The sequence below is a fragment of the Musa acuminata genome, chromosome BXJ3-9 (genome assembly GCF_036884655.1).
Source record: "Musa acuminata AAA Group cultivar baxijiao chromosome BXJ3-9, Cavendish_Baxijiao_AAA, whole genome shotgun sequence".
In the NCBI taxonomy this organism is placed as follows: Eukaryota; Viridiplantae; Streptophyta; class Magnoliopsida; order Zingiberales; family Musaceae; genus Musa; species Musa acuminata.
Genome location: NC_088357.1, coordinates 6,105,467 through 6,132,142, shown reverse-complemented (window position 1 = coordinate 6,132,142; position 26,676 = coordinate 6,105,467). Strand labels below are relative to the sequence as shown.

At 38.6% G+C, this 26,676-nt stretch overlaps 4 protein-coding genes across 4 annotated transcripts; all 4 read right to left on the bottom strand.

The window, feature by feature from the left end:
• Positions 1-93: 93 nt before the first annotated feature.
• Positions 94-6,944, bottom strand: LOC135649551 (uncharacterized). The gene is made up of 5 exons (XM_065168026.1): positions 5,750-6,944; positions 4,386-4,850; positions 3,158-4,237; positions 1,583-1,751; positions 94-1,337 (listed from the first exon to the last, which is right to left on the bottom strand). The coding sequence occupies exons 1-5, from the start codon at positions 6,836-6,838 to the stop codon at positions 376-378; spliced, it is 3,765 nt and encodes a 1,254-aa protein (XP_065024098.1). The 5' UTR covers positions 6,839-6,944; the 3' UTR covers positions 94-375.
• Positions 6,945-7,273: 329 nt separating this feature from the next.
• LOC135649296 (transcription factor bHLH84-like) lies at positions 7,274-8,718 on the bottom strand. The gene is made up of 5 exons (XM_065167509.1): positions 8,126-8,718; positions 7,831-8,046; positions 7,687-7,752; positions 7,509-7,574; positions 7,274-7,423 (listed from the first exon to the last, which is right to left on the bottom strand). Exons 1-5 carry the CDS (start codon positions 8,573-8,575, stop codon positions 7,307-7,309), a joined length of 915 nt encoding a protein of 304 aa, XP_065023581.1. The 5' UTR covers positions 8,576-8,718; the 3' UTR covers positions 7,274-7,306.
• A 2,343-nt stretch (positions 8,719-11,061) lies between these two features.
• On the bottom strand, positions 11,062-19,117 carry LOC103997348 (casein kinase II subunit alpha-2). Its single transcript, XM_009418530.3, has 10 exons — positions 18,766-19,117; positions 18,517-18,646; positions 17,267-17,461; positions 13,711-13,868; positions 12,663-12,753; positions 12,506-12,571; positions 11,648-11,730; positions 11,502-11,565; positions 11,357-11,425; positions 11,062-11,277 (listed from the first exon to the last, which is right to left on the bottom strand). The coding sequence occupies exons 1-10, from the start codon at positions 19,098-19,100 to the stop codon at positions 11,218-11,220; spliced, it is 1,251 nt and encodes a 416-aa protein (XP_009416805.2). The 5' UTR covers positions 19,101-19,117; the 3' UTR covers positions 11,062-11,217.
• Positions 19,118-20,568: 1,451 nt separating this feature from the next.
• LOC135648294 (protein SNOWY COTYLEDON 3-like) lies at positions 20,569-26,427 on the bottom strand. The gene is made up of 6 exons (XM_065165816.1): positions 24,685-26,427; positions 23,606-23,725; positions 21,756-21,872; positions 21,577-21,666; positions 21,119-21,226; positions 20,569-21,021 (listed from the first exon to the last, which is right to left on the bottom strand). Exons 1-6 carry the CDS (start codon positions 26,134-26,136, stop codon positions 20,956-20,958), a joined length of 1,953 nt encoding a protein of 650 aa, XP_065021888.1. The 5' UTR covers positions 26,137-26,427; the 3' UTR covers positions 20,569-20,955.
• Between the last annotated feature and the right edge of the window lie 249 nt (positions 26,428-26,676).

The following is a 26,676-nucleotide window of genomic DNA, read 5'->3' as shown; positions in this document are numbered from 1 at the left end:
GGATCAACACACTAAATTTACAATCAGATCATGTTTCAGACCATGCCACCCACCAATTCGATGCAAGAATATTAATCATGAACAAGTGAAACAAGCATATTTACATGTACAATCAAACTAAAGTTGCAAGCGTCAAACACACAACTCATCCTTGCCTCATCTCATTGCAGCTATACAAACACTATATCAGATACAAGTGATTTAAGAGTGCTGCCTCATCTCATTGCAGCTATAGAAACACTATATCAGATACAAGTGATTTAAGAGTGCCAAGAGTCGCAAGACTTTTCTTTATCTTGCTTTGCCTTGTAGAACAAGAATCTTGGTTTTTCAACTCTAGTTGTAGTTTGGAACGATGAAATGCAAGCGGTTGAATCACAAAAGAGATTGAATTAGTGAGTGAGCACTTTCTAACTGGTGCCTTCCATCTTTGTTGATGTGATGGTCTCTGAGATGCTGCTCTATCCACTGGTAGATCTTCTGCAAGGAACAAGACGTTAGTTCAAGTTCTTCCAAGGGAGCAGATTCATTTCCTAACATTTTCATGCATGTAAAATGGACCAGGCCGAAAACCAAGCTGAAGTCTGCCCTTTTTAATGCAACCTCCAGACCTGCCAATATGACAACACCGACAGCGTCCAATATTCTTGGGCTTCCCTTATTTAGCAGGATGAGTAGCATCTCTATAAGATTTTCAAAAGCAGAAGTTGGCAGTTTGGGGGTTTGATTGTCATCATATTGGCTGAGATCACCATCTCTGTGTAACTCAATCTTGCCCAGAACAGAAAGCCACACTGGAAATTTAGCCTCAACGAGATCAGCTAACTCCAAATTGCTCTCTTTCTCTGACATCATCAATTGGTTGCAGCCCAACCCCAATATGAGAGTAGGCAACCATGACTTGGCAACAGAGACTACATTCGAAGCATGTCGACTACCAACATACATTTCAACAGAGGTAATTAGATCTAGAAGATCATTTGCAAGATAGAAGGCTTCCGGCGATGGTGCTGAAGACTCATTAGAGCACTTCAGGACCAAATGCAGTAGCTTGGCTGCGTATGAAAATGAACTTTTCAAGTATGTGATGATATCCTTAAAACTTTCATCCTGCTTATCCTTCAAAACCTCTTCCTGGTTAGATGACTTTTGGTGTTGATGTCTTTTTAAAACTGAGACTATATGTCGAATGTGATCTGATGCAAACTTTAGGTACCTTCTATGGTTTTGGTTGGTATGTCGTATTGTTTCAGCATCAACAACAAATTTCATAATTGCCATGTTCAACTTCACCATATTCTCTATCCTTTTGACTTCAAAAGAAGCCACTTGATCACCTGAAAATAAAAACAAGGTTATATGACTTAATTGTACAAATAAAATGTCTACAGTAGCATTCAGGTAGCTCTTATGAATGACTCAGTGATCATTATATTAATGACGAGTTTAAAAAGTGAGTTTGCAGGACTTGGTCAGTCAATAGCCATATTGTTATCTGCTTAAAGGAACAAAGCAATATGACCAGTTTTAGGTAATGTTAATCTTATTTGCCAAAATGATTTGCAGATTCAATTCTAACTACCTTCAGTTGAATTTGGGATGCCTTCCTGAACCTCTTTACGCTTGGATTTCCGACGCTGTGAAGTCTCAACTCCATACTCAGAATTTTGATTAGGTTTTCCAGAAGCATGTTCTGAGAAGATTTTATCAGCACAATTGACTATGTGATCCAATGCATGATCTAGAGTTTCCTGTTTACAAATAAAATCAATATGAAACATAACGGTAAGTAAACTAACTACTAATTTCTGATTGCGAATGTGTCGCTTTAAAGTTTAAAGTAAAACATTATACTCCATAAGTGTTTCAGAACCTTCAAAAAATGTAGAAGCCTTCCAAAAATGTCCCTTTTTGCAGCTAATGTTGGATCAGATATTGGACATGGTCATAGTTGACTTCCTATCATGAAAAGGGAGGTCATTTGAGGCAACCTAGATGATTTAGAAGCACATATGCCAAGTTTAAATCTCTATATATGTTATCTCCTACTGGTCATCGTTAGCAATTTTGGATCAATAAATCATTTCATGAAGGCTGCTTAACTTTCATGATATACATCATAGCTATACAACTACTCAATTACCACCACATTGTATTGAATAAAACCATGGATTCGATTACATAAACAATACAAAAACCTCAATATCAGAGTCACAATTCTGTAGACCCAAATCCACATTCTGAATTTCCTGCACAAAATATTCCATCAACACCAACCTCTCTACATAAACCTCAAACCTTATTCCAACATGTGCCATCAAGTAATCCAGCACAATTTTCAAAAGAAAATGAAAAAAAAAAAAACAGAGAGAAGTGCAAACTTTTTCATTAGAACCAGCATCAAAAACTAAGAGGACCAGAAATGGCCATTTCTGCATCTTCATAGCCAGACCATCCATGGATATGAAGAAATCATGCATCTTTAAAGGAAGAGTATTTACTCAATTTTTGAAGATACTAGTGCAACTGATCTAACAAACTGTAACACCTTTAAGAATTCTTGTAGGTAATATCAAACCACATTTAAATTTGCACCTACATCATTTGTTACAAGTTTTTCTGCAGAACTGAATATTATTTACAGATAAAGTTCAGATAGGCTGTTTGTTCAATCTGAATGCAATAACAGAACCCAAACACAATTCAGTTATGGATATTAACCTAGCAAAATGAAAGAATGGCTTAAAATAGTATTTGCTAACTAATTTATGTAACTTAGCTACAAATTATTGCCTATCAACCTCTTCATATACAAAAATTAAGGTAAATTTTGATGTCGCCTTTTTTCATACTTTGGTGACTGTTTATAGATGAATAATCATCTATTGTGCCCATAATTTACCACCAGAAGGAAGAGAATCATGAAATGCCTAGTACACTCTTTAAGGCAATATATATAGATCATAACTGTGAAAATTTTTCACATATTTTCACATGAAAAAATTATAGAATGGTAACTGTGTGGTCAAGTCAAATTTAAGCTATAAAATAGGTCCCTATAACAATTCTCAATTGAAAGTTTCAACAATTCATGCAAAAGTATAACTCATTTTTGTAACACATCAAAAGAGGAAAGCTGAGAAAAGAAGCTACCTACCTCTACAGATGACCTTTTTTGATGAAAATCATTGTCCTTGACACCGCCAACATCATTAGTTGTAGTTGAGCCAACATTCTGAGAAGACATGGATATGGCAAATGTTGTGTAGGCCATGAGAGGTTCCATGTCCAACTGTTTCAGCTCCATACACTGTTGAATACACAACTCAGAAATAACACCTAGTGCAGAAAATGCCATTTCTGAAATAGAAGATTTTAGTACAGCATTTCTAGTTGTTTCTGATGCAAGCAGACTTTTTACTTGCCATGCTGCTGCTGTTGCAACGGCAAAATCCTTATCATCACTGGATGTGCCAGGATCTTGTGATCTTTTTCCAGTCACTTGATCTGTTGATGAAATTTTCATGGGTAACCTAGCTTTTTTCTTTTTCGAAGTTTGCAAGATCTGCTGTGTTGATCCTAAACCAAATCTGACTCGAAAATTAGAAGCAGTATCCTGTAAGATATTTGCTAATTCTTCGAACATCTCATCAAACCAACCACATGAAAAAATCAACTTTTGTGCTGCCTTTACAACTCCTTGTCTTTCAACATTATCAGATAGCCCAGTTGAGTTTCTTATGATAACCATACAGCTATCGTAAATGCCACCTAAGTTTTCTGTAGGTACAACAGAAGCGATGCTCAAGATAGCTGTCTGGGCACGCTCAGAAGTTGCTGCAGTAAGCAAATGTTTCAATTTCTTAGCCGACAGCAACTCACTAAGAGCTCGTTTAACAGACAACTCACTCGACAAGCACTGGCATATATTGGATGAAGCAACAACCAAGCCATCAATCTGCTCCACACCTAGGCCCTTAGGTGAAAGAGCCAAAGTGACACAAACCCTGGCAAGTTCCATGAGAGACCTTGGAGAAGACCCCTCTGAGAGAGCAAATTCACAAAACCTTGCCCCAGCATCAGGAGACCGTCTAATAAGGGCAACACAGCGGCTACATGCCTCTTTAATAGCCAATTTTGATGGAAAGTAAGAAGGAATGAGCAGCTTTGTAATTTTGCTAGCAACTCGTGGATGATCATTTGCCAAGGAGGACAACAAGTCATTCAAGCCAACCACCTGATAAATGAAAAAAATATTCATGGAAAGAGCTAACTTGAACATACAACTTCCAGGAACGCATTCAAACTTGAGACGAATCAAATTAAAAGTGATAGTTGATTTTGGAAGGGAAAAAAAAAAAGACAGCCACACTTTATGTACATACCTTATTAAATTGGATAGTACGTAGATCTCGAACAGCTAGGAGAAGATCAACAACAGCAACTCGAACTGAAAGCACAGGATCAGAAAACAGGGAACCCAATCTTGGTAGGAGAACTTTCATTACCTCATGACTTTGTGGATTTTGAAGCAAATAAATGATGCCATTAATGGATGACATCCTAACTTCATAGCATATGTCAATCGACATGCTATCAACAATTTTAGCTAAAAATTTTGTTATGGTTGAAGAAGGAATAATTTCCCAAAATAAATGAAGAATGCGACAAGAACCTTCAACAGCAACTGACCTTACTTCAGGACAGTCATCTAAAAGCAATTTCTCTAATAAGAAGAACTGTTTATTTAGCAAACTGTCTTTGACTTCATTTGTCGCATCTGGATCTTCAAGTGGGAATACATCCAACAGTAGATGCAATGCATTTTGGCGAACATTGGAGTTGGCAACCTGACAGATTATATACTAGTAGTAAGGAAAGAAAAAAATGTTGCATAACATGAACAAATTTATAATTTACCAAAAAAACTGTATATTAATATAATTTATAATAATCCATTATGTAATCTACCCTTATCAGATAAAGGTTAAACATCATCATCAAATAGGGTAATCAAGGCTAAATAGTTCCAAGCACTTCTGAATTAGATCTGCTTCATCTTTAGATATGCTTGATCACTCGTGTAAGAATCTCCTCTACCAAACAAAAGAGAAGTAGGATTATTTAGCAGAACAAATGACATTTTTCTCTAAACATCTAATCTGTGACAATTGCTTGGAACAGGATCATACTAAGCATGATGCTGCAAGCGACAATTTTTTTCATTCATGTTTGTTATTCCCCAAATTACTGTTGTTCTATAGTTTTGGAAAAAAATAGAAAAATAAAATGCAGAGTTTTGGAAAGGAAAACAACAATAGACTTTATGCATGGTTTTTTGATACAGGCAAAAATCTAGTGTTTTTTAAATTGCTCATATTTCAAATATGTGAAACTGATGAAGCATCTATTGAAAATGCATCAAGAACTATCATTAACATCCATCAGAGAAAAGGCTGAGTATAGAAAAATCTATATCAGTCATCTTCATATATTAGTCATGAAAACCAAGATATTCATATGAATAAGAAGACATCCAGAATCATAGTTCCTTTGTAATTCAGTATATCCGTGATGCAAAATCCCATGTGTTCAATGATTTAGCAGTGACATGCCGGTCATAGTGAGTTCAATGACATAGACCTGCATGTGTTCAATGACTAAGCAGAACAAAGGACATAGTGAGTGGCATTGCACTACATGGACAATAATACTGAATTCAATAAGAACAATAGAGTAATGCAAGCACCTGCAACGACCGGAAAAGTACTGGTTCCACGAGTCGGAGGAGGAGCTTCTCAACACCAACAGTCATCCTCTGTTCGATAAACCCACCTAAGACTCTCCTTACAGAGGCAGCAAGCAGTTTGGAGCTGGCATGAATTGCTCCTTCTATCAGTCCTTGCAAGAAGCCATCCTCGATTTCTTCCCTTAAAGATCCCTTCCAAGATCTGAAAAGGATATCTGCATATGCCTCAAGCACTGACTTCCTCCCAAAAGGGATCTGAGATTTCATCAGCACCAGAGATTCCTTCATAAGCTGTCCATTCAACCCCAGCATGAAAGCTACGAACTTCCTTCCTTCGTCCATCTTCAGATACACTGGCGTGATGACGCAGCGAACAAGAAGCGTCTTCATGTCCTCGATGCTCTCATCCACATAATCAAACAACAAGAACGCCTCCCTGAGCGCGTAGACCCTTCGGACGTCGGCCTTCTTGCCCTCGGTTAACGAACTCGAGAGCAAGAACGGCAATGACTGGGAGACCAAGTTTTCCCTCCCCGGCAGATTCGCCTTCCACCATTCCTCGCAGAGGCTGGCAACCTGGGAAAGGAGCGCCGGGTCCCACTCGTACAACACGAGACCGTCGTGCAGAGATCGAACAGACGGCAGGAGGACGGAGGGGGCGAACAGGTTATTAGGGTGGGAGACGCAGAGGTGGGCCACAAAGGCGTAAGCTTTAAGGTTCCTGAGGTGATCTAAGGTTTCAGGAGAAATGGGATTGTCAGATCCTTCAGCACCAGCGGCTTCCGGAGTCTGGGCTCTCGAGGACTGCCTGGACCGCTTCGTGGGAGGGGAACGGGAGGAACGACCAAGGGCAGCGGCCGAGGCGGAGCTGCAAGCACGGAGGGAGTTCTTGAAGGCATCGAGGGACCGGGAAATGGATAGATGGAGGGCGGGGGGGAGGGAGGCGACGAGGTCCGAGGAGGCGGGGAGGGAGAAGATGAGGGATCTGAGAGAGGACTTTCCGGTCTTGGTGGAGGCGAGGGAAACCGCGGAGGAGAGGATTTCGTCGGCGGAGGACGAGGTGGTCGAGGTGCGCAGCCTCTTCTCCATTGTATGGAATCGAATGGAGGAGAGTCAGAGAGAGAGAGAGAGAGGGGAGAAGAAGCGGAGCGGGAAACCGACGAATTCAAAATCTTTATCGGAAGGGTTTGGGGATTTCGGCCGGTGGCGACCGCCTTTCATAGAACTAAACAAATAGATAAATAAGAAAATATACCGTATATATATATATATATATATATATATATATATATTAAAAATAAAAATACCCTATTAAATTGTCTTAAATGCCCTAAAAAATTACCCCTTCAAAGAAAAGACGTGCGTTGACGGATCGGATCAAAGGGCGAGCAAGTAATTTTGATCATAATTTGCAACTCATCACTGCAACACGACACAAGGGAAAGATACTAAGTTGACTTCAGTCTTCTGGTGTGTGAGACTTCATGTACAACAAGCTCATCAAAAGGACAGCGATGTTGCTTATTAACCAGAGTTAAAATTATTTACTGCATTGACTCAGAACCACTCATTACAAGTATTTGCAGACACAAATATCTCTGAGTTGACTCGGCCATCAATCATCCCACTGTGGACAACAGGAGCGTACATCCACAGCTCATCCGAGCTCAAAAGCTGCACATTCTCAGCACAAAGAGGAGAAGATCTCTAAGTAATCTTTCATGACAGAATTGGACTTGGAAGTCGTTCAGAGTCTCACCTTTATCTGCAGCTGCAAGAACTTGACGTAACGAACAGCTTCTTCGAGCATTGTGCTAATGTCAACCTGCAAGCAGAATCAATGTGGTTCTTCATTTTGTCACAGAGAAGGGTTTCAGAAGAAGAAGAAGAAGAAGACAGGACATTATAAGTCGGAAGGCACTCATCTGAAGACTTACTTTAGTTCCATTAGGCACCAGGTTCTGCAATGTCCTCAATCTAGCATTGATTCTTTCCCTTCTTTGCTGCGTTCAACAGGCTTCGAGATTATATTCTGATCCAATTCTGGAGTTTATCGGATGATTGATAGATGAATATATTACCCTTGCATAGAGGCTTTGAGGATCCGTGGCCGGCCATCGATTCGATCGTGTTTTCGCATTAAGATCAGCCTGGAAAGCTTGTGAGTCTTCCTCAGAGCTGTGGCTGCAGCAACTCCGGCCACTGCTCCTAGCATTGTTCTCTTCCTCGTCACCACACACAATGCTCTTCTGGTTCCTCCCAGGTCGTGCCTTCTTCACGCTCTTCAGAGCCTGCACCTGAATCAGCTAGTTCTTCGGATCAATATGGGCATGATTTGATCCCCAACCATCATAGAGATGCTCATCAAACACTTACATTCGTCGGAGCCTGAAGCTTTTTCTTAGAACTTTGACGACGGAAATCATCTTCAGAAGCATGAGACTCTCTCTTGCGCTTTGGCATCTCTGCATGAGCAGCAGTAGGTTCGTGCATGCTCAAAGTTTGATTCACAGCGACTTGATCTCCCACCAAGCAATGGTTCGTGAAGACCGGCACAGTGCCGATTGCATGTGCTCCATCGGATTCATCTCCACTCTGAGACCAGTAGCACAAACTGGGGTTGCTGTTCTCATTTGCTGACCAACAGCAACATGAATCAGCTGCATGAGAAGAACAACAAGACGATGGCGGGAGTTCACAGCATCCAACATCTCGATCTTGCTCGCCAAAACACTGGTAGTTGCTGAGCAATTGTGCGATCATTCGGGACTCCTCCTCAGCAAGCATTGTAGCATCAAACGAGCTCCAAGTTGACTCCTGAGACATTGCAACCTGCAGCCTCCACGGCAAAGTCCGAAATCTATTTATGCTGATGCTGAAAGCCTAGAATTGCTTCCGACTCTCTTTCAGCATCACTTGCAAATAATTAATTCATGATACAACTCAGAGAGAGGTGTAAACATGGTGGCTCATCCAAGACCCCGGTTAGGAAGCCACACACCCGGTGGATTGGATCAAGCAATTATTAGCATGGCTCGACAAACATTGCAGAGGAAAACAAAATGGTTTTTTCGGCTCGACGAAAGTCCATGATCAGGAAACCAGAGAACGTGGGAGTTCTCGAGGGAATTTAATGAACTCAGCGAAAAATTATTCTGATGGATATAAAGAAAGGATGCAAGGGAGAGGTATGAGCATTGTTTAGTGGTCAGCTCACAGTTCTTGTTCCCCAAATTGGGATTGTTACCTACCCACTGTTCCATTGCTCACAGCTTCATCATGTTCTCAGTGTTCCTAACAGGAAACAGTAAGCATCAGAGCTCTGATATGACATTGGGGATGTGTGATGCAGAGATTGTTTGAGAGGTTAAATGAGCATTTGCTTGTATGAACTCAGACATAATTAGAGTTAAGTATCATTCAAGACCAGATTGCAAAGATTGTGATTCCTGATAACAACCTTAGTGAATCATATTCTTTATGACCTATGAGATCCACAGCTCAAAGGCTCTGTTATACCAAAACAATCAACCATGGCATGATGCTTGACACATGACCTATTCATATGGTATTATGAATAGGAGAAGATTGAGTGCATCAAAGGAAATATAACATCAAATATGGATGAGCATTGCTTGTTCTTCAACAGCTAGAGTTGCAATGTGAAGATATAGAAACTGGAGAAGATTGACTGCATCACAAGAAATATGGCATCAACTTTAGGGCTGTTCTTTAACAACCGGAGGTAAAAGAGGAAGAAGATAAACCAACTAGGAAAAAAAGAGGATAATTATAATGAAGATTTGTCTAACCTTAGGCATTAAATGCACATGCATATGGTATCATAAACAGGAGAATATTGACTATATCACAAAAAAGAATATGACATCGAGTTTATGTAAGGATTGCTTGTTCTTTAGAACCAAAGGTACAATGTGAACAAATAGACAAGGAAGTAAGAATAAGAAAGAGAAAGATAAAAATATGTGTGTAACCTATAACTATAATGAAGGGTTTAGAGGATGAAGATGTGTCCACCCTAATGATCAAACTTTTAAGATAGAAAATAATAAGATCGACGTCGATAACGTTAACAAATGCACAAAACAAATAGCTTGTGAGACTCACTTTGAGATTATAATGAAGTTTATTTGAGATGCATGCATGCTACAAATCATTGGGACGTCGAATGTAGTTGCAATCTGTGGATGGAAGTAAAAAAGAACACATGAGTTGAGGCTTCAAACTAATATATGGACCAAATTCCAGCTCTCAAATGTCACCTAACTTTTCTTCAATGTGCTTCTCCAGATCGTGCGAGAGAAAACAAATGAAATGAAAGAAGAGCACTGAATCTGAAAGAAAAAGAAACGATGTGTACCAGTAGAAGGAAGCACAGACAATAAAATACCTTCTATTTCCTGAAACTAAAGGTCAGCAAGAGAGAGAGAGAGAGAGAGAGAGAGAGAACTGAACATATTATAGCATTGAGGGGTGGATTGATAATGTTTTAGTACATCTGCTGGAGAAAGTGATGTCGAAAGATATAGAGCCAAACTCTGCATTCATATGCTGCTGTATGCAGTAAAATAAAATTGCAACTCAACCTTCTTGCTTTAAATTTTTTTTTATTTTTAGATTTACACTATTTCAGTACATTTACAGTGCTTGACTGAGAATATCATGAGATATTAGGTAATTTAGTGGACCATTCAAGTGGTTTAAATGGAGCAATATATATTAACTCACAAATGAAGCATATATATATATATATATATATATATATATATATATATATATATATATATATATATATATATATGTGTGTGTGTGTGTATATATATATACATACATATATATATATACACACACTAATGCATTGAAATGCATAACATGCATAACACACACACACATACATATATACATACATAATAATAGTTCACCATGAATAATAATAGTTCTAAGCTTAAAGAGAATGAGTCAAAGATGTACAAGTTGAAATCCAAAATTTTAAAGACTACTTTATGCTTCTGTATTTAATTATACTAAAGCTTTTGCAAAATCAAGCAGTAGCATTGGCCTAATAAAACTTCATTGAAATGCATAACAATAAGAAAATGGGCAATATTCTTATTAATTTATAGTTTTACACATTTTGAAATGAATAAAAATATTGCCAATAAACAAAGAACTTCAATATTTTTCCTCTGAATTGCATGCTCTCTTCTATTACTTCATATTCAGATTTATATTCTATCAATTCAAAATTGTAATTGCCATGCAGAAAAGGCATTTCGAATCACTCGAGCATATGGCTAAAATTCTCAAGCTGAACTGTTGCTGTCTTCATGTCAAACAATATTCCAACAGTTTCACCTAATACACACAAACACACACAAATGCATAACACAATCGATGTGGCAAGGAAAGAAACAGAAACAGGACTTGGGGATTCATCACATGGAACTTCAAGTACGAGCCCTGCTGCTGCTTTCTGCATTTCTCACAGGAATGAAGTAAGCATGGGCCTGAAGAGTCAACCAGCAATCTTATTAGCAGCAGTATCTCATAAATATGGCACGAAAAATTTATGAGATGAGCACTTACCATGGCTTCTTTTGCTGTTGGCCTGTCCTGGTGATCGTACTGAAGCAGCTTGTCGACAAAGTCAACAGCCTATGAAACAGAGAAGTAAGTAAAACCCGGGGAGATACCCATCGAAATCTAGTTAAAAAAAGAAAACACAAATCACCTCCGGAACTGCCAGATGCTGGTTATCACCATTTATAAATCTTGTCCACGGCTTCCTGCTATGCCTGTGACAATGATGAGTTGACTTAGAAGAAATGTTTTCAAATGCAAAACCAGATTTGTCATTTACAAAATGCATTTCAGAACCTTCCAACAAGTGCTTCGAGTTGTGGATCAAGCTCCAGTCGATATTTGTTGAGATAAGTGTTCAACCCATCTGTACCAAGCACCTAAACAAGAACCCAAACGCCTAGTGTTATACAAGCAGAGCAACAAAATTGACTAAAGGGTGGAAGTCGAACATACTATTTTATCCAGATCATTTACCCGAAGAAAACATTATGATAGAAGTCATGAAACATCTACTATACAGAAGCACATCGCACTTGAACCTAGTGGAAGGTCATTGATCTCCCAAGTGTCGATCATACGTGTACATGTATTAAGAGTTTTTTTCCTCTTTCTATTTCTTTTGAGTCTAGAGCTGTGTGGCATACACCACTTTTACCCAGTGGATGCTGTGTGAAATCCTGGATCTCACCAGTAGTTTTTTTTTCTTTGTGTAATTTCAGGTTTATGGGATTTTGCAGTTTTGTTGTTGTTATTGTAGTAATTTCAGGTTTACACAAAGTATGGGACAAGCTATAATTTAAAACCAACAAAATGGCATGGAACTCAAAAATCAAAGTGCTGGCATGAGCAATTCTAGTCAGAAATTTATAGGTCAAACATAAATAACACCACCCAGTCTGCAAGAAGTCCATATGTTCCTATAAAAGTGAAATGGACACAAAAGACAACCTTCATCTAACAAGCACTATCAAGAAAGATAAATAAACAAACCTAAAAGATTAAATTGATAGTATATTCTCTGGTCTGCACTTTCCACACGTTGACTTTATCGTTAGTTAACAAAAAATGTAACAAGCACTATCAAGAAATGTAAGAGAACGACCAACAAAAAATCTAATTAACTTTTATCCTTAGTTAAAGGATACTTCATACCTTTGCTATTTTGACCAATTGATCATAGTTATCATGTCCATAAAAAAAAGGCTCCTTTCGGAATATCTGTCGATCAAAAGAACATGTGATTTCAGGAAATAAAACATGCCAGTGGAATATGTATATATGTACACACACACACACACACATCACATACCATCCCAGCAAACATACAACCAAGGCTCCACATATCTAGCGAATAATCATAATCTTGCAAGTCAACTAGGAGCTCTGGGCCTTTAAAGTACCTGCAGAAGATATCAACATTATTCCACAGAAACCAAAGAGGTCTTTTGAACATCACTAAGTGGTAGTGGCAAGATATAACCAACAAATAACAGAACTAAACACCAACATGTGATTTCTTGTCTTCATCCAAGAGAAGATATGGTTCAGGGAATAAGCAAATAAGCAGATTGCATTTTCGCTCATCATTTTATTACTCAATGCAACCCACTTGAAGTACAGGAAGATTACAAATTGAGCAACAAAGACAAACAGTTGAAAGTAAATATGTAAGCACAAACTTATATTGCACCTGTCATCAATCATAAAAGCTGTAACAGTTGAAGCCATAATCTATTTTGATAACGTTCATATTCTGTCCCCCAAATTTCTGACATACTTGAGCAACTTGGTTCGACTAAGAGAAAAGAATTAGGTTCGGATACCACAAGGAAAGTCAGAAGCACTCGTCAAATTTGGACAGACAGGTAAAATTTACTTATATATATATAAGCTAGTGATAACTTTCTTCCTAACTTTCAACCATGAGGAAGTGATCAAATCTGACAAATAGGTGCTTCTTGTCCTAAAAATGACCAATTGTTAAGAAAACCTGTGTTAGATGGTCAAATAAATCTAAAAGCTTTCTATGGCTGACAAAGTACCTTATATTTCATATAAAAGCAACTTCATTTGTGTTACTACATATCAGAAATTTCAGATTTACCCATCAAAGATAATGTGATATCCCTCTAAAATTCAGAAGTGATTGTGGAGAATCTAATACCCAATAATGTTATGATATATAGCCCTGAAAAGGATATTTATCTTACTATCTAAATTTTAAAAGGATATCATAAATCAAATGTTGCCTTCCAAAAAGTAAAATGTTCACACATTGAAATAACTTTTCAAGAGAACAAGAAAGAAGATGATGCATCAACATATCTAAAGAATGATTGAAATTCTGGACATTGTACCTCGAGGCAACTCTAACATTGTATTCTTTTCCTGGATGATAAAACTCAGCCAGACCCCAGTCAATAAGTCGAAGCTTGCGATGTTGATGATCTATCATAACATTGTGCGGTTTCACATCTCGATGCATGATGCCTTGAGAGTGGCAATAATCTAGTGCCTACACAAGAACCTGGAGAAGTTAAAAGCCAATCAAACTTGATGAAATCTAGCTACACAACCAAGACATATGAAATCCAAATACATGTATATGAGCACATACAAGATGTGCACACGCAAACACATATAGTTCAACAATCATTGAATCAAATACTGGTCAGACCAGATAGGTACCACTAGGTATAGCAGGATTGACCAGGAATTGTCAGTAGTACGTGTGTTGGTACATAATATTCATTTTCTTATTATTTTTCTAATGTTATTAGATGGTTTAGGTTGCCAAGATGAGAATGTTGAGATGGATGTGTTGAGATTTATACGAAAAGTTTATGTTGCTGAGATGAAAATGTTGAGATGGATGTGTGGTGTTACTAGGAAGGATAAGAAAATAAGTATTTTTATTCGTGAACAAGTAGGTATCGCTTCGATAAAGAATAAGATAGGAGAAATCGTTTAAAATGATACGGGCATGTGCTTAGTAGACTTTCGGATGCGATAGTCAAAAGATATATTTAGTTAAGTACTCTGAACTTAACTAAATATATGACTTTTTATAGATCTCGATGGTGACAAAAAATCCATGTAGTCGACCTTAAATAGTTGGGACTTACTATTTTGTTGTTGTTGTTGTTGTTATTGAATGGTTTAGGTCAATATACCATGGTACCATTTCAATCTAATGTCAAAATTTACATTAAAACCTTAAAACCAACATATAAATAGGCATTTTAGGCAAAGCATTAGAAAATATGCATAAAAAATGTCAATCTTAGAAATATCTTCAACTATAGACCAATAAAAACATTCAGCAAGTCTTTGAACTGGATATATAACAAAATGTAGGGTTTCACTGCAATTTTATTATAATAATCTTCTTAACTATGGAATTCTTGTCATGTATACACCAAGAAAGATGTCAGGTATTGTCAATCATGCACCAAATGCAAGATGGGAGTTTTGTCAATCATGCATCAAATGCAGATGTAGTTTTCGACATCAAGTGGTGATGATTAAATGGGTCTCAATGTTTTTCATCGTATCACTTTAGAATTAAAGGATTCAAAACATAGGAGTCTGTATCACCACATGCAACCACTGATTCAACGAAGTGGCTTAGGCAGCCAGACATGCAGCCACATTTGCTGATGAGCCACAAGACCACGATGCACAATCCATATCTAGTAGCGATATATACTTCAACTGCATGTATTTGATGCATGCAGCCACACAAGCAACAGATGCAATGCATATACAGACAAATGCAAACTCAAAACCCAAGTTTGAACTTGAAACCCATATAAGCCCAACATCCTCAATTAGTCATTCAATCTTAAAGATATAGGTCCATGATTTTCTTTTTCAGGCCCTTGATTTTCTTCCTACAAATAGAATATGACTATATGAGATGGTAATGCTACACAATCTGTAAAAACATCCCAGATTCAAATCTATATTTTGATGTGTCATTTTACTCTTTGTTTCCTTTACCTCTATTTTTTATTTTTTGCCTTTGGTACCAATAACAAGTGTACAGTAGTGAGAAAACCTAAAGCCCCATGCATGGTTAGCCTTAGAGAACTTTCTCTTTTCTCTATTATTTCAATTGGTTGTTGAATTTTTTTTTTATTTGGCACCTCTATCTTGATCTATCACTGGACATACTTTCATCCTGTTTATGTGGGTCCAAAAATCACCCTCAATGATCATGAGAGATATAGTCGAGCAATCTAATGTGATAATTTTGTACCTGAGAGTTTATTTTGGTATTCAATGCCTAAAATATCAATGTTTTTCTTTGCCAACTTGGACTAATTATTTAATACAGCTCCTACCACCCATCATATTCTATCAACTATAATTAATTAGACTACCTAAAATATATCTCGTTAGCTAAATTTATACTTTGTATACAACCATATATCACATATGCACTATGTACTATGTAGTAACCTAAAACCCTGCAGACTACTTCCATATTTTAAAACCTTCTTTAAAAAAATTACATGCTGTGAGATTGAGGAAGGCTGAGAGGATTCTGACAACAGGCTAAGACAATGATCTTTAGAGAGAAAAACATCATTTTTCTAAAGATTCTTCCATCTATCAAATGTTGGGTAAAGGTTCCATCAACATAGGTGTAGGATTGGTCGTGCAAATGCACACACACGCTCGCCCGCACATGTCTGCCCCGCCTCTTAACGTATTCATCCTAGAAAAAATATAAAATAATAATAAATCCAAACTATATTTTAATAGTTCCATTAATGAAACAGTTTCAGATCAAGAAGTCTCAATTTGACAAACCGCATTTTAGTACATGCAAGAGAGAAACTAGATTCAAGAATTAAAAAAACGATGAAGATGGAGGTAATGCACATAAAGCCAAAAAGCAACTAATGTTCCTTTAACTGGGTTGAGAATGCATTATGATGTGATGACCATCATTTTAAAAGCTTATATGCTACATTAAATACGGATGGATCTTTTCCCAATAGTGATTGTGGGGGGATTGGTTTTGATAAGGAATGGCGTTGGGATTTGCTTATGTGCATGTGGGGATTGCATTTATAGCAAGGATATACACCTGTTTGAATTGATGGCCATCAAGATGGGGCTCCAACAAGCGCTGCAACGCAACATCTCAAGTATCCATATTGAGTCCGATGATGTAACCACGGTTGACATCCTCTTGAGGAAGAGCGATCCTCCACGGTCGCTCATTAATATCACTAGAAGTATCTTTGATTTACTCAGATCTTTTTATAACTTTAGGATTTCTCACATTTTTCGTGAGGGAAATCAATGTGCTGATTGGTTGGCAAAATATGCTTTTTCAACCAAAACTGTTGTTTTGTGGACGGATCACTGGCCTGATCCTCTGCAATCTTTTTTGAGTGCCAATCTTATTAGTACCGGTTGTATTAGGCTTATCACTTAATAAAAGCTTACTTTTTTTGAATAAAAAATATATCAAACAAATTGGTATCCATATTGATTTAGATTTCTAAGAAACAAATTTAAGCAAACCATGTAACTCAGCATTTTATAAGCATACTAAAATAATTAAAATAAAGAAGTTAATGCAAAAAAATTTCAGTTCTTAATACAATAAAAAATCTTCTGAAAAAAAAATGTACCATAGTGATAAATAACTGATCAAAAAATAGAAAACTTAACATTTAGAGAGCAATAGAAGTTAGAAATCAAGGTTATCACTCAAAATGGCAAATTATACGATTCCAACACTATGACAGCTTGATCTGAATTCTTAAAGCGAGTAAGAAATGTAAGCAGGTTAAAATGATAACAGCATAGCTAAAGCACCATGGTCATCATAGCCATCAGAAATATTATCTAGCAAGTCTATTTAATTCAATGAAAATGTATGGATGGCCTTGCCTTTAATAGTTCGTAAATGTAGTATCGAATGTCGTAGTCCGAAAAAGTTGGATAAAGAACTTTAAAGTCAGTATTGTTGACATATTCAAAAATCAGACTAGGAGTCTTTGATTGCTGATCTCTGACAATATCAAGTAATTTGATAATGTTGGGTCCACCACAAAGGTTTTGCAGTATCTTTATTTCTCTCTTAATCTGCATTGCAAGAAAAAAAACAAATAATAAAGATGATATAGAAAGTAGTTGCCCTTTAAATGGAGACCAACAGCATGAGATCAAGAAAACCTTATATTTAAATCAAGAAGAGAAGCCATCACCAAGTTCTAGTGAAATTAGAGCATCAATGAAAGACATGGCATAGGCATGAAACATACATATGATCAACATTGTTGAGATAACCAATGTTATAAAAAGGATGTTATATATATATATATATATATATATATATATATATATATATATATATATATATATATATATATATATATATATATATATATATATATATATATATATATATATATATATATATAACTGTACGACTCTGTTGTCAAACTTTGTTTATCAAACAGGATCTGTTGAACCCATGTCATCCACCATGTTGGATGACTTCATGAACTATCTAACAGTTAGATCAAATATGCAACTGCTGGGTTATTTAGCTCTTCGACAGCCAATTCTACTGCTGGTTGTTGAGAAGCCAAATGAAAAAAATATTCAACTGCCCATATTAACCAGTGGGTCAAACAGGTACCCAAGCGATCAGACCTGGGCCGAAAAGAGGATATGTCACAAGGTGCCAGTTTCCCATTAAAAATGAACAACAAATCCAACATTGCACAATTCAGCATGTTTTGCAACTATGGTTCAAGACCAATCTAGCTTGGATTTCCTCAAATATAAGTCATGAACAATATGCGCAGACCCATATGGAAGTCCAAAAGGCTCTAGGGAACAATCAAAATCAAATCCTCGTCACAAAATGAATTGCAAAGGACTCAACAAGCAAGGTAGGGCTATCCAGCCCATATTCTATTAGGAACAGTGGTATGCAAAATTCAAGAGCGATAAATTAAAAGCAGCTAAGTAAACATGTCAAACCATCCAACAAAACAAGGAGAACCTAGAAAATTAATTAAATTTATATTTCATTGCAGCAAGTCATTAAAAGAGGCTCTTTTCAATATAAAGAAACTAGCTAATTCTCATGTATAGAATGAAGTTCAGATTGAACAGGATAAATCTTGCACCTTTTTCTTCTTTACTGGCTTTAGAATCTTAATAATGCACTTCTCGTTGTTTGTGGCATGCACTCCCTCGAAAACCTCGCTGTACTTTCCCCTTCCAACCTTCCGAACAACCTCATAATCATCTTGTTCCCTGCAAGCAATTAACAAATCATCGAATCCCTTCGTCATGAATCCTCGGTTTTGAAACAAAAGCCCATAAGTAAATTTCGGCGGTGTAGGAAGGGGGAGAAAGATCACGTATGCCCTTACCCCCATTGGACGGTGAGGGATTCGTAATCCCAGTAATCTTTGGGGCGGTGGACGTTGATGTCGGCGTAGACCCGGGCCCGGGACGGGGCACCGGGGCGGCGTACGGCCTTTCCGATCTTCTGCGCCAGGGCTCCGGCGACGGCTGCAACTGCGGAGGGACGGAGGCGAGAGGGGGCGCTCCCCTGACCGGCGGCGCCGGATATCCAATGGAGGCCGGCGAGGCAGTAGGTGGCGAGGTGGTGGGGGCTGGGCGGGGAGGGGAGGCGTAGGAGAGGGGCGAGGGATTGTAGGTGACGGGAGAGAAGGGAGAGGGAGCCGAGAGGCCCAAAGGCCATAGAAATAGGAACCGAGAAGGGGCATCACCAAAGGCGGCGGAGACATTAATATAAATTACCAAATTTACATATATACCCTCTAACGTAAGTAGTTTTAATATTTATTCCTACATATTCTAATTATTATATTCTCTGTTTATCCAAATATTAGGCCCTTTCTATTTTAATATTTTTATTTCGAAATAATTTAACGAGAGAGAGAGAGAGATATATGCACAAAAAAATTATAGGGATAAATATGTTATTATGAACTGCACGAGGATAGATTTGTAAAATCACATGTGAATTTGTCTGTCACCAAGGAATAAAATAGAAAGGAAAAAAAAGGCATTCAATAGTTCTCATCTTTTCCTTTTCTTTATACCCTGTGTTTTACCTTTGGACTCTTTTGCTTTCTCTCTCTCTCGCTTCTCTCTCTCTCTCTTTTCTTCTGCTGTGATGGTGAATCGAGTGTTATCTCCTCCTTTCAGCTTTAGCGGTTGGTGTGATCAAGATATTAGAGGATCATCGGCCAATTTCAGGCTATGTGTTCCATGGCAGAGCATCTCCTCGAGATTTAGGGTTTAATCTTCACCCTACAAAATAGATGATCCCCTCTCTACTTTCTCCTGTGGGTTTGAGGAGGGGCTTTGCGAAGTAAAATTGCTTTGAACAGGTCTTCGTAGGCTTTCTATGGATTCCTTGATGGGTTTCATGGATTAAAATTAATTTGAATTGGTCTTTGTAGGCTTTTTAATGGGTTCCTTTATGGGATTTATGGGAAGGATTTCTTCTGATCTCTTGATCGGTTCTTGGGATACTCTTAAATCACAAGTGTTTTGCCATGACACCATTTGTGTCGTGTGGGACACTCGAGCGACAGTGTTCTTACTCCTGTAGTTTGTAATCATTGATTTACTGCAATAAAAATCTCTCATTTATTGGAAATTGCATACCTCCCCTTATCCACAAGAAAAGTCAACCATGGCTTTTCTCACATTGTCAATGATTTCAAGCTGATAATTACATGATTTTTACCTTGTGTGGCTTGACCTCACTTTGGGTTGACATACCTCAGACACAAATCACTCAATATATTTTCTCATCTCTCTCTCTCTCTCTCACTGAGATCTAAAAAATATATGAATATTTATAAAATAACCAAACCTAATTTTAAAGAATTTTTTCTTAGCAATGAAATTAATTTTATAATAGAATTTTTTATCCTCCAAGAACATGGAATCCAAGCTGATAGAGCAAGTACTCTCACCTAACAAAAAGAGTGACTTTCTATGAAGAGCAGGTTTGTTTCTAAACTAGCAAGTTCTCATATATGAGCAAAAGTTGTCCCAACACATACAGGATTCTCAAGGACCTGATGACATTTTTTTAGTTTGAATCATCATGCATCAAGGCCATGGGGAGAAAAGAGAATGAAAAAGGAGTTTTGAGGTCTTATACACCGCTTACAAGCTTAACAACACAGAATGACAGCATTAGCTGATACCGGATACGTCGAAACAGGAAGATAGACTAGATTACAAGATTAACACATGAGAGGTGCATAGCAGTCTGGCAAAAAGCTGGTATTAACAAGAACTGCAAGTGAGAAACATACAAATTTTCTGCCACATTATGAACCAAAACACTGCGGCGAAACAAGACAACCCCACATAACTACAACAGCTAAAATCGTTGAAGACAAACAGTTGATGTCGTGGTATTTCCATGCCAACAAACGCAGACGTTGAACCTCATAAAATCAGTTGAGAACTCGAGCTAAACATGACGAGCTTCCTTCTTTGTCCCTGAGTCTCCAGTTAGAAAAAGAACGGCTGCTGTGATGTTAGTAGTTAGATGTAATCAACGATTCCTCCTATAGTTGAATCAGGCTTGGTCTGCTCATCTGTATTACATGGCCAAACAAGCTACATTGTTTGACCTGATACAGGATATGTCAGTAAACATGGATTAAATGATGCAAGTACGTCGAAAAACTGATTTTGTCAACAAAGCAGTAGAGTAGGTGTAATACTCACGTGCATGGCCGATACCATGGATAAAAGATCTTTGCACTGATCCATCAAGGCTTGTTCTTTTGTTGCAAGTTCAGCAAGTTCAGACATAATGGAACTTCTTCCTTCTACCTGGCGCAAATAAAGAATTTAAAATGATAAGGTGAAGCCGCTTAGGAGTGGAAGAAGAAGATTTCAGGTTTCCTGATCAAGATTTCCAAATGGCTCCTAGTGGCTATATAAAAAATGCATAGGAGCAGAAGCAGATAATTTTGATATTCCATGCTGTTTTTAGGTCAGTCATGCATCTCATTAGTAACTTGGTCAAGTTCAAAAGTGATGCAGGTGAATGTATCAATCATAAACAAAGTGCTGTGACAGAATGGTTATTTCACTTCCGCTAAAGATTGAAATTCTCTAACATGCATGCAAGAAGCCAACATAATGAATGAAGGGTAAAGAAGAAAAACAAAGTCAGCAACCTTTGCCAATAGAGTATAGATTGAGGTTCCTATCGCCTGCATTACATCTATGGCTGAACCAACAGCATTTCTCACTTCTTGAAAATCCACCTGTTAAATACAGAGAAACTCTATCAATTGGAATTTAGGATGATATTAAAAGGAGTACCTGTTGTTACTAAAATCTGGGAGGTAAAAACCTTTGCTCCATTAACCACTGGAAGGCGGATAGTACTGGTCTTTAGTGCTCCAAGGGTTCCCGATAAAGCAATTGAATGGTCATGGTCTATGAGAGACCATTCTTCTAGATTGGACATCTACATTCATCAAATACAGAGCAGGTTCAGATGCTATTATCCAGAGCACTACATCAAGTCAACAAGGCAAAACTTTATTGCATATATCCAATTTATATCAGTGCATCTATACATGTGAGAATACCAACCACTACATACCATTATTTATTAATAACTCCATAAAATTTTGTGGTATAACCACTAAGTTTAAATCAAAGAAAGATATTTAGAATAATGCTAAAGAAAGTTAATCATATCAAAAGGTGCATGTCCACGATCAGAATGAAGATAATCTCTTATGTCTGTCAAGCAGACTCCATAACCAATTGAATTTTCTAGTGACAGCTGGAAAAGCAGTATGAATTTTTCACTCATCAGGTTTGACCAGTCTCATACCTCAGAATTTTGATTTCCTGTTCCGGTCCATCCTGGAATAAATTTTATGGCTAAAAACAAGAAAAGAAGAAGCAATTCTCCAATAGTCACAAATGATGCCACCACAGCTAGACATCTAATCCATCATAGCGGTGAGTAATCTATTAAAAGCATCCAAAACATAATACCTGGTGCTACTATATCAAGAAGAATGTCATACATTGGTAGGAAACACATATTGGCACAGTATGAGGCGAATGGGCATTGGCTTAGCAGGTATACAATTATCGGGATGTCATTCTCATGCTTTATATGAAATCATGAAAACAAATTTTGGTTGCAGCAATATTCATCGGTCTGTAGAACGGGCAAACCCACCAGGTGATCTGGTACAAAACCACTCAGTAAGATAATTATACCAGGCTTACTAAACCTTAAGCAGACTGATACCAAGTTGTGTCAGGTAGTAAGCTTATTGCAGAGTGCTAATGCAAAAAAAATTTCAACTATCATTTATTTTTATTTTTTCCTTCTCCCTTTATGGTAGACTCTCTCTCTCTCTCCTCCTATCATTTTACTCATCAGTAACAACTCCTCCACCTCACAGCCTCCTCTTCCTCCTCCCACGAAGACAATGTCAGTGATTTTCCCTCCTTTTCCCCTACCTCCTCCTCCTCCCCTCTTCTTTCTCTTTTCTATATGGTATGACCAATATTGACCGCTACCAAGTGTTGATACATGGAGTTGTATTAGTCCAATCACTGGCCATTATTGATAGAGGATCAAGATTTTAATCCATGTTAGAAATAGTGTGAATTATATATATATATATATATATCATGTAGATTAATTAATATTTTCAAGTCTTGCAAAACGTTAAGCATGTCTCACCCAAAGAAGTAGATGGGAAACCTATGTATCATGTAGCACCCTATGAGATTATCAATTTTATCAATAATCATTCTAGACTTGTTAATAGCATTGTAGAATATGAGGGTTTTTTTACCACTCATACAAAAAACCTAGTTGATTGATTGACAAAGAGTTGATCTTAGCTCAAAAGCTGGTCCTACAATTGAAATAGCTGTTGACTGTTCTGTTGAATAAGAAGCCTTTTGCACAAAGGAAAGGTTGCTGGTTTTATAAATAGAACCATCAAGGGTAAAAAATAGGTTTAATCTGAACACTTTAAGGGAATTTAGTAATCATTAATCATCACTTCACATAGAAAGAAAAAAACTTAAATAAGTGATTATTTAAATAAAGATAATAATTATATGACCATGAAACATGATACTTTGGTATATAGAAATGAAAATAAACAGAATCTCCAATTTTCAGAATATAAAACGAAACACAAATTAGCACAAAAGTCTTACATGTGCTTTAAGAATTGATCTGAGCTTCACATGTTGTCTGTCTGTTTGTACCTTGAGCTTTTTAATTGCTATAGGCTCATGCATTTTGGTGGTAATCATCCAGACATTAGACAGATATTTCTGGACAAAGATCAAAAGAAATGCATAATTTGTCTCGAGGGCAAAAATCCAATCAGAAATATACAAAACATACAGAGAATTCAAGACAATCAAATTATACCAGCAAATAGAGTGAAAAAGAATAATATGTTTGGGCCCACAATGAGCAAGACAACAGCAGCATCCGCTACCGAAAGATCTCCACATAGTGGTCACAAGATCGAAACAATTTTACCATTATTTTTAAGGAAATTAGAAGCCCTAAATTGAGAGATGATTTTTTTTCAAATAAACTGATGGCCTAGAACAGTTAACATAGTCAAACAAATGGAACATTTTAATGAGGAATGTTGATCATATTTGTAGCTTAATATTGCTGAAAATACCTCCTGCAAACATATCAAGAAACGGAAGCTGAGAGTTCCCTCACAGGTAATTCACACTCTGCATAAGTTATGAATTACAAGTAAAGGTCTGTCTTTTTAACCACACCTCTATTCTTAGTGCCACACTAACTAGTTTTTATATATCCATCAAGAATTAATTGGTTGCAATAACTGAATGACTAGTCCATCTTTTTTCCTTATTTTTGATGGAAAATTTTGCCAAGATAACATGACAAAGAAATGAGTCAACTTGAGCATGACTAGAAGATATCAAAAGATTAAAGATCGATAGGCATCACTATGTTTGAGGCTTTCTTGCATTTACATAACTAAAATGCTTAGAATGCTAGAACAAATATATGGTGTAAAGTGCAACAGATAAAATCTATGCAAGAATAACACATGCCAAGACTACTATAAAGACTAGTGAATGAACCAATTAATTATAGAGCTGATGAATCCTAACTTAACTAACAATAGTTGTGGATTGTGAGAACCTTGTAAACACTCCTCTTAGAAATTAATTACTAGTGGCAAACACAATTCGATAATTCATACCAAGATCTAACTTTAAATCTGGAACCCAAACTGTACCTCAGCAGTCAGTTTTTGAACAAGAAAGGTGTCGTGCATTTGTGCATTAACCCATCGCCACTGCAAGTATCGGTTATACAATAGCCTTAACTGGTGTGCATCTTCGATCCGGCTCTCCCCATTCTTTCCTCTCTTGATGTCAGAAGCAAAACTAAAGATTGATGGGGCATTGCCAGGTAGCAAAACGGTGGAAGAGCTCTTTGCTGGGCTAGTTGGCACCCGTTGTACACCGGGCATGCCCCCTGGTGATGTAGCTGACAGCTTACCTGGAGATGAAGGCCTGACAGAACCATGATGAGAATAAGCAGCGATAAAAGGAGATGACAGCAAGCCATTCACCAGTGATTTCTTTGCGGGAACAAACTTGGAAGAGCCTACACTCTTCAGGTTTGGTGATGGTTGCTGGGTGCCTGGATCAGGCAACCTATGCAACCGGTGGCCTTTTTCCGGCAAAAGCCTCGAAGGAGCAACAGTTCCATGAGGTGTCACCCGCCCCCTTGGCGGAAGATTAATGGACTCGTGCGTCCCCGAATTGCTACCAGAAGACAAGCTGTCGGTGTCAACGGACAGAGAAAAATCGCCACCATCAAAAGAGGCTCTCCTTGCACCCTCATTGAGCGTCATTGACTGCCTCAATGACCGGACAGCTGCCAAAAACGAGTCTTTCTCGCCGACGGAGCAGTCCAAGCTCCTCGTCAACGAATTGAACTGCTGACTTGTGGCTGCAGGCCAGCGGTGGTGGCTGTCCAAAGGTATAGAGTTCTCCAACTTAAAACAGCTCCTCGAGGGAGTGGCAGCGGGAGCAGTAGGCCCCCTCCGCTCCGGGGTGGGCTTCCTGTTCTTGGAGGAAGGGGATGTCGGCCCGATCTTGCTACTCTGGTAGGAGAAAGACTCGCCTTGGAAGGAAACTGAAAGGCTACGGGTGGTGGTTCGGAGAGCCCTGGCCACGGAGGAGAGCGCGGCGGGATTGTGAGCCGCTCGGGGCGTGGCTGTACTGCCAGGTCGAGCCCGGTCGACGGATTTGGATCGGTTGGGCATGCAAGTCTTGGGCAATGCAGCCGGGGTGGAGGGGCGAGAAGCGGGGAGTGGCGAGCGGAAGCGCCGAGGAGAGGAAGTAGCAGTGGAAGAAGAAGACGAGGAGGAAGCAGTCGAAGCGGAACAAGAGGAAGAAGAAAAGGAAGCACCTTTGGAGGAAGAAGAGGCAGGAGAAGAGGAAAAGGAACCACCTTTAGCAGCGGAAGCAGAAGAGGAAGAGAAGGCCAAGTAGCGGGAGTTAATCTCCTTGGCGCGGGGGCGCTTGGGGCCGGCGGCATTGTCCTTCTCGGAAGGGGACAACGGCGGCCGGGTGGAGCTGGTGGGATCACGGCGGCGAAGGGAGGGAAAAGGGTTTGGGGCCTTCTTCTGAGTTCGAGGGCAGGAAGTCGTGGCGGCGGCAGCGGCGACGACAACCATTCTAGGGAAGCTCGCTTCCCGACAAGCTCTTGAGGCCCTTCTTCACCTCGGGACGAGCTGGTTTCGCAGGGTGGGGGTGAGGTTACCGAGCGGAACAGCAGACTCGGCGTTATCTTGGGCTCCTCGTGAAGCCCGGAGGAGAGGCGAGCAAGAAGAATAAGTAGAGAGAAGGCATGCGATAAGACTCATAGTGAACAAAGAGTTATGGAGAGTAAAGGAGAAGGAATCGGAAAGGAAAGACGCAAAAGAAGAGAGACAGAGAGAAGGAGAGAGAGAGAGAAGCAACGGAAGCGGGTTTGCGGCGGAGATGGGAACGCTCAAGAAAGGAGAGATGCTTAGTTAAGGGGCCAGTGATGCGTGTTTCCGTTGTGTGATGTTAGATACGGAGGTTAGATTTTAGTGACGGGTGGTGTCGGAACCCAAAACCTTAATGCTGGCTGGCCAGGGCAAAGTGTGGGTCCGGCCGGGTGAACTACCGGTTCGCGTATGAGAAACAGCCACGTAGGAGGAGAAACTATTAGGGGAGAAAAGATGGGGACA